Raw genomic sequence first — 8,633 nt, 5'->3', positions numbered from 1 at the left:
GAAAGAGGGCTGAGAGAGGGAGGGAGAGAGAACCTGAAAATATCATTGAGACCTTAGGTCCAATGTGCCTGCAGCCAACTCATCTGTGGCTTTCCTGGTTACTGAAGTCACCAGATCTTCCTAAAGCTCGAGCTAGTTTGAGTTGGTTTCCTAGCACCTGCAACGAAACAGCTCTGACTCACACAGTTCATAAAGTACAAATGCTTGGCACAGAGGAAGTACCAAATCATTGGTAGCTCTTTCTACTACCATTAATAATTAAAAAATAAAATGTGAATTGAGCAACATGTAAAAATGAGTGACCTTTCCAATATTCTTTCCCATGTACTAAGAATTCTTACATTGTTCGCATTTCTGCTTGTCTCATGGTCTTTTTTCCAACAAACCTTAAAAGAAATGTATTCTCCCTCTGATAGATTTTTCCAGATTTCTTTTCAGGGGATTCCTCAGAGAAGGTTGAAGGTTGGACGAACATGTGGTTTGCCTTTTTCTTCTCTGCTTCTCTTTGGTCGATATTCTTCATTTCCCTGTGAGGAAATCATAAAGACACGTGGGGAAAAGATCACAAAGTCAGCATAATTCTTTTCTCTCCTATCTTCATAAGTAAAGAGAGGAAAATATTTGTAAATTCATTCATGTCATCTGTCAAGAGCAACTGACTGAAGCAGAGAGCTGACCACATAGCAGCAACTCGGTCACCAAGCCCTGTTATGTGCCAGAAATCACATAACACAGAGAGGAATAAGGATGGTCCCTGAACTCAAGGAACACATACTCAAATTAGGAAGACAGGTGAAGAAATCTACAGTCTGGGAGAAAGCTAAAGCATGAGCTGTGAGGGCAAGCTGAATTTAAGTTGGGGCTCTGCCACTTGCTGTGTGACCTTGGGCAAACCGGAAAGTAAATTTCCACGTCAACATTTGCTACCTTTTGTTCTTGTTATGTCCACCACTGAAAAAAAACTTCATATTTAAAATTTTATAATATATAAAATGTAAATATAAAAGTAAAGAAAGTAGTATAATTAACACCATTTACCTGTTATCTCGCTTCAATAGTTATCAACGTAAAGTCAATCTCGACTCATCTATCACTTCCCACCACAAATCAGTTATTTTAAAGCAAATAATAGACACCATGTCATTTCATCCATAAGTACTTCATTATGTATCTCTTTAAGACATGACTCTTTTTAAAAACAATATTAAAAACTATTATATCTTAAAAATAGGAATATGCCAGTAAAATGAATTCCCTAATATCATCTAAAACCCGGTCCTTATTTACATAAAAATCTGGTCTCTGTTATTGCGGGGTTTACATTCTGACCACAAGAAGGTTGAACATGCTTAAGATGTTATAGGATGAAGGCCCCCAATCAAACATTAGGATGACGTGCTACAACAGACAGATGCTGAAACAATGCCACTTCCCTAAAACCCCTTAATACCTGAGGAAGTTGTACTGCAGAACCTTTAGGTACTTATCAAAATAATTCCACTCATTCCAGTGGAGCTGGTTCAGCTGCTGAAGGAAGGCCCTCCGCTTCTTCATGTTGCTCAGGGTCAGGCTGATGATATCAGCGTAGGTCAGGCTGGACTCAGTGGCTTTCACCGTCAAGGAAAACCCACGCTGTCAGTCACTATTGACTCTTGGCATTGTTAGTGAGACGCACCTAGTGTGTAGGGAGTGAGGTGGCAGACTGGGGAAACTGATCTGTTTCTGGATGAGACGACTGAAGGCTGAGCGGGATATGACCCTTTCCGCCCTTTGCCCATGGCCCGCTTTGGAAAGAGGCTACCCTCTCCATGGGTAGGCCGTTCCCTATCTTTTAATAAAGATCTTCTCTTTTCTGCTGATGAAAGAGCTGGGAAATGCGTTTTTTAGACTGTCATTTAAAACTCTTACTCTGTTATCACAGTGGTGAACAGAAAGAGATTCCAACTTTCCTTTCAGGCCCAAGGCCTCATTCCTTATCTCATGTTTGTCGAAAAATCCTCTCTCCCTCCCCGGCCCTGTCTACCCCTTCTGGATTGGTCAGAATTTCAGCTACACTCGTCACAAGCTGCGGGAGCTCAGACAAGATATGTCACCCTCTACGTCTCCAGTTCCTTATCTATAAAATAGGGCCAGTAAGACCTACCTTGGATAATGTTAATAACAATGATAGTTGTTATTTATTTAGTACCAGCTGTATGCCATTTAATCCTGGGTTTGGTATAACTGTCCTTATTTTAGGAAGGAGGTGATAAATACATTGAGCTCAGAGGTTAAGCTGTGCGCATGAGATTTAAGGCCGGTGGGTCGCTGAGCTGGGACTCATATCCAGGGCCGTGCATCCCAAACCCAGGCTCCTTCTACTACACTACACTGTCTTTACAGAACAATGAAGGAAAGCATTTCATAACAATAAAGCACTACGAAGTATGAGTCGTTATCCTTTGCCTGTAGACATATAAATAGGTCTATGGATATGAAGTGCTACAGGGCAGGAGCTACAAGTCCTGCCTAGTTCATTATGCAAGCTCCTCCTGATGAGAAGCTATATGCAAATAGGCACCATTCGAGCACTCGTTACCTGCAAGGCACTATGCTAAGGCTTTACCGCTGTTTTGCCTGTACTCTGCAAAACAGTCCTATGAGGCAAGTACTGTTATCCCCATCTTACAGATGAAAAATGAGGCTCAGAGAGAAGCTGGAACTTGTCTAAGATCACTCGACTAGCAAGCAGTTGAGTTGGTTCATGAGTCTCGGTCTATTTGAATCTGTGTTCTGACCTCTCTGATAAACTGCTAAGACTCAGGACCAATACATGTCACACCTGTTTTCTTTGGATCTGAGCTTTTTACCAAATATTTAGGATAAACACCAAAGGGGCTAGGAATTTGCTGATGTGCCTAGGGAGGGTGTGTGTGAGGACGGTGTTGAAAGAATCATACACCTAGACACCAAAACTCCTGACCGATACATACTTCGGAGTCCACGAACACGTGGGAGGCATTACTGAGTTGCAAAGTATGTTAGAGTACCTAGTCAGCCCCTCATTCTGGTAGATGGGAGATTTTGCACATAGGAAAATTCGACTTGCCCAGGGTCCCACACAGCCAGCTCATGAGGCAGATGTGGAACTACAATGAGCAAGATTCTGACCCTTAGGCTCATATCAATGGCTACCCTTGACCGGCACCTTTAATGTGCCAGGAGCTGTGCCAGGGGTTGGGTGTCTCTCTCCCACTCTGGCAGTGGCCTGGAATAATATGTGCCCCGCCCATGGAGGAAAGGATATGGCAAGGTCTTGGTTTTCTCCCTCCTGACTATCAGCACGTCGGTGCCATGCTGCCGCAGAGTGAGGTATTTCTGAAGAAAGTGCACGATCAGAGGGCTCTTCCCATGAATGTTGAAGAGGTTTGAAGTCATCTCAGGGATTCTGCAGGCGGGGTGAGACTGAGCAGGAAAAGAGGGAAAAAAATAAAGGATATCGTCATTTTTATAGCATGCATTAAGAAATGTAAAAGTACTCATGTTCCTTGATCCAGTAACTCCAGTTTTAGGATGCTATCCTAAGGAAATTACCCCAAGGAAGGAAAAGTTTAGGCACCAAGATGTTTACTGCAGAGATTTTTACTATAACAAAAGATTAGAATAACCTAAATGTTAAAGACATTAAAATACCGACTCAAAGGAATAATATGCCATTATTAAAATGTTTATGAAGAGTTGGTTCTAAAATATCGTTTCAGATATAATAAAATAACCAAGATGCAAAATTGGGTAGAAAATATATTTTATATGAAATAAATACAATTATAGAAAATAATTTGGTTAATAAGTAGATGAGAGACTGGAAGCATAGTTACCAAAATGTTAACAATTCATTCTGCAAATATTTATTGGGTAACTGTTATGTATACACACTGTTCCAGGCGCGGGAGAGTCAGCCAAGAATAAGACGAAGTCCAGCCCTCCTGGAGGCTGCATTATAGTTGAGAGAGAGACGCAATAAACAAATCAACAAATATAAGAATAACATGATATTACAGAGTAGGTGCTTCAGATAAGAATCAAGCAGGGCAAGGGATGAAGGGCAGCATCGTCCATGGGATGGTCAAGGAGGGCTGCCCTGAGGAGGAGCAATCCTGGCAGGTCCCAAACGATGGGAGGACAATCAGTGTGGTATTCCAGGCACAGGGGACAGCACGTCCAAGAGACCCTGAGGCAGACAAGAGCTTGGTGTGGCTGGGGGACAAACACGAGGCCTGCGTGGCTCAAATGGAGAGTGAACAATGAGGCTGAAGATGGAGCGGGGACTCTGGACCATGAGAAGGAGTTAGGGTCTCTTCTCAGTGTGATGGAGACCGCTGGGAGGTTTAAATGCAGCACAACATGCTCTGACTAATTTTTTCTAAAGTCCCTTGACTGGCATGTGGAGACCTGACGGCAGTGGGTAAGAGTGGACGTGAGAACAGCAACGGTCGGGAGGCCTGTGCAGTGGTCAGGTGGCTGATGGGGCTGGGACTGGGTCGTCGGGAGAAGGGTTAATTAGAAGTGATCAAATTCGCAATACATCACGCAAGCACTGGCAGGATTTGCTGATGGACTCAATGTGGATGTGAGAAAGAGCAGAGTCAAGGATGACTCCAAAGGTTTAGCCAGTTGCTGAGCTGGGAAGACCTGGGGAGGAACAGGTTAGCGGAGTGGGAAAATCAAGGCATCTGTTGGGACGTGCTATGTGTGAGATGCTGATAGACAAACACGAGGAAACAGATCAGGAGAGAGAACAGGCTGAGGCTAAAAGTGATTTGCTTTCCTTCCTTACAGTCCTCTGCCTTTTTCTAAAAATATCAATAATGATTATGTACTACTTTTGTATTTAAAAAACAATATATTTTATTTTGAAGTAGCTGAAATTTGACCAAACAATAATTTTGTCTCATGAATAAAGGCTGCAACAGTACCTAACCATACTGTTCTTTAATACTATCTGTTTTAATTGCTTAATAGATTTCTTCAATCTTTAGCAGGATCTCTCAACCTCGGCACTTTGACGTTTGGAGGCAGATAATCCATTGTTGTGGGCGACTATCCTGTGCATTGTAGGACGCTGAGTAACATCCCTGCTACCTGATGCCAGGAATACTCCACCGTACTCCCAGCTGTGACAACCAGGAATGTCTCCAGACATGGCCAAACGTCTCCTAGGGGGCAAAATCACCTGCCCCGCTTCCCGTGGAGAAGCACTATTCTATATAGCAAGATCCCACTGGAATCACAGAAATCTGAGGTTAGCAGGGAACCTACATGTCACTTAGTCCAATGATTCCTAGAACCCCATCTCCAAATGGGGGCCAGTCTGTGTTTACTGGTCTCCAGGAAAATGAGAGAAACAAGGAAAAATATATTATAATACATCTAACATAAATTTATTCACTTTTAGGATTTTTATTCTGTGGTTATCTTTTCTACATTTATATTAATGAACTTTTCTTTTATGAAATAATGGTGATGGCAAATAACAATCATTTTAATAAAATTATTTAGTGAAAATTTTTACAAGTTTTTCAAAGTCTAGAAAAATCCAAAGTGGATCTAGGATTCACTAATCTCGTTTCTCATTTATCCGAGAGTTGTTCTCTTGGCTGCCCAGTACCCATTCTCCTTTCTTAACAGCCTCCGAGTCTCATGTGTTTGGACTCCAGGAGGCTTTAAATCAAATATCTTCCTCCCCCATGAGGGCCTCAGAAGGGGTCCACAGAGGCCTTCACAGGCTCTGCCAGCCAGCACCTTCCTCATCCACCCAATTAGAGCTAGGGTACCTGGAATAAGCTTGGTCAATGAAAACTCCTACGCCTGAGATTTTTGAATCTTGAATGGGGTGAAATATAGACTGAGAACATGTGGGGGTTCACCCATTCCAAGATGTCAGCTTGAAGAGATGGTTCAAGAGTTGCAACGGCCTTGATTCTTCTCCTGGTCCCTGGACTGACTTTTAGACTTTCCGGTGACTCAATGTTCCTCCGGTTTTTCCTCATATTGGCCCAAGACAGATTTTGTTACTTGTAAGCAAAGAATTCCAGCTGATACACATTCTTTCAATAACATCCTCAGCGGGTGACTGTCCATTTTTGCTTCCCTACTTTGTTAACAAGGAATGTGCTGCCTTCTGTAATGTCCAGTCCCTCTGGTGGTAAGCAGCTGATTTCTCCTCCCAGGTGAGAGCGACGAGAGGGGGCTTTGGGTACAGGGACTGGGCACAGGAGTGGGAAGGCCTGGCTCACAGCCATGGCATTGGGCAAAGATGGGACACTGGGCAAGAGGAGAGTTCTGGAACATCAGATTCAAGAGGCGGGGGAGGCAGAGTAGGAGCTGGAGGGAAGGGTCGGCATCAGGGACCTGCCGGAGGAATGACGGTTTGGGAGCAAAGCTGAAACGAGAAGCAGAAGATGGTCTATGGCAGAGCCAGAGGGTTTAAAATGACAACTTGGGCTCTTAGGAAGTTCTTTCTTACTCTAGATAAAAATCTGACTCTCGGTAATACCAACCCATCTTTCTCCAAAACCACGTTACATAACAGTTCTTAAAATACTCGAGGAGAGCCCTCGCATCTTCTCTAAGTCTTGCTTTTCCAACCTAAACATCTTCAGTGCCTTTGATAACTCCTGGTCCGATTTTCAGTCTGGTCCCCATCTCTAGACACATGTTGGATGGGACCATCTGAAGTGGGGCCATCTTCTTTCTTCTTCTGGGCCAACTGTATGTCTTTTTAAAAAGTTCTTCATTTTGACATTCAGATATCATTTTCTGTTATCTCTGACAGTAAAAGTCTATTTTTTTACAAAACAAATTTATGATCTTTGTGAAAAATTAATACGATGTAGAAATAAATAAAGGAAAAGATAAAAGTCTGTCTCATCTCCACTTACATGTCCTAGGAATACTGTTAACACTTTTCTGTGTATCTTTCTAAACCTTTTTATATGCACATACTGACTTTATTCCAAAAATATATTTCAAAAATAAAAATGGAATCATAATTACACTGCCGGGCTTCATTTTCCCAATTTTATTGAAGTCAGAAAAGTTAAACAACTTGCCCAAGTGACACAGCTGTGATTTGAACCCGTGTCTGTCTGTTTTTTCCACCATGCCCTGCTGCTTCTCAAAAGTTTCATGCTAAACGCTGAGGGGAAATAGGCAGCAGTAATCAGTATGGAGAAACAAAGAAGGTTCAAGGAACCTCCTGCAACACTTGCTGTACTTGGCCCAAATTCTGTGGCCTGACTCCTGTGCTAGTTGATGTCTTGGGAAAGCCCCAGAATCTCTTGCCCTGGTCGGATATTAACCGCCTCTCCTGCTACACAGGACTGAAGGTGCCATGGATATAAACTACCGCACACTGAACTTTGTGGGTTAGATTTGGGGGAGGGGAAAAGAAGAGGAGAGAACACACATAATCCAGTGCCTCCAGTGTCCTGGGGACAGTGCTGGTGGCAAAGCTCAGTGGTTAAGAGCTCATCAGGCTCAGAGTCAGACAGATCTGTGTGCAAGTCTTGACTTTAACACCTATTTGCTTTGTGAACTTAGACAAATTAGTTACTTGCTCTGAGGATTATTTTTCTCACTAATAAACTGAATAAGAGCGGAAGTAATTATCTGAGAGGTATCTGTGACAAGTAAACAAAATATACTGCATGCACAGGTTTAGTATAATGCCTGACACATAGTAAGTGTTTATTACATAATTATCATCGGTATCCCAGGTAAACCTTAAAATTATTGTCTCCGTTTCATAGAGTGGGAAACCGAGACTCAGTGCTCTCCTTCCATTACACTCAGGCTTCTGAGTCTCAACCAAGTAATTTAAATCCCTGGAAAAATCCAGACAAATTCTCACCCAACTTATGCCTCTCTCAGTCAGGAATTACTCTTAGGAGATTTCCTAGCTGTATCACCTGAGCCTACAATAAGAAATATCCTAGTTCTTACCCTGACATCTTCACAGTGCTAGCTTTTATAGCCATATCTCCCAGCTACTTTAAAATCATCTCTACTATTAAATTGCCAATCATGTGCTCACCTCCTTAGGACACATATTCTCATATGCTCTTGCTTTTGAGATCCTCTTGACTTGTTGTGTAGCTTTCCTCAAGGCCAGAGTCTGAAGATATTGCTCTGTCAATGCAATATGAGCAAAAAAAAAAAAAAAGATTATTGGAACTGGTCAGCTGTGATGAGAAAGAACATACGGCAGATCTCAGCTTCCTATTACTGTGAAAATGCCTGAGTGTGGTCAGATCACTGGGAGATAATGGAGGAAGTAGCTCAGGTAAATCCATAGAATTTCACTTGCATTTTATCCAGATATATACCTATGGCCATAGATTTGTCCATTTATTAATCTATATATAGATTCTTCTATCTATCCAATCAATAAACATTTACTAAGCATCCACTATGTACTGGGCCCATGCTAGGTGCTGAAAGTAGACTATCTTCAAGGAATTCATAGTTTAGTGAGAAAAAAACACATGCAAATAATAAGCGTAACACTAACTCAGGTGCAATGACAGAATTCTCTAGAGGTTACAGTGTGGTCACAGAATAAGGGGAGGCTAAAGGCTTTTTTTAAAAAAGCT

The 8,633-nt window shown here is 42.2% G+C and overlaps 1 protein-coding gene across 10 annotated transcripts in view; it reads right to left on the bottom strand.

Annotated features, from left to right (window-relative positions):
- The window catches only part of FAM227A (family with sequence similarity 227 member A), a 53,777-nt gene that overhangs the window by 10,439 nt on the left and 34,705 nt on the right, over positions 1-8,633 (bottom strand). For 9 of the 10 annotated variants that reach the window (XM_025048860.1, XM_025048862.1, XM_015591622.2 and 6 more), the window contains 4 exons: positions 8,075-8,169; positions 3,287-3,444; positions 1,451-1,603; positions 387-527 (listed from right to left, as the gene is read on the bottom strand). In XM_025048860.1, coding sequence (XP_024904628.1) covers positions 387-527; positions 1,451-1,603; positions 3,287-3,444; positions 8,075-8,169 — 547 coding nt within the window. The remainder of the gene's footprint in view (positions 1-386; positions 528-1,450; positions 1,604-3,286; positions 3,445-8,074; positions 8,170-8,633) is intronic. The other variant, XM_025048863.1, reaches the window with a different exon arrangement.

This window comes from Pteropus alecto, unplaced genomic scaffold (assembly GCF_000325575.1).
Source record: "Pteropus alecto unplaced genomic scaffold, ASM32557v1 scaffold6, whole genome shotgun sequence".
Taxonomy (NCBI): Eukaryota; Metazoa; Chordata; class Mammalia; order Chiroptera; family Pteropodidae; genus Pteropus; species Pteropus alecto.
Note: the sequence above shows the minus strand (reverse complement) of the source record. Positions and strands in the feature narration are given on the sequence as shown.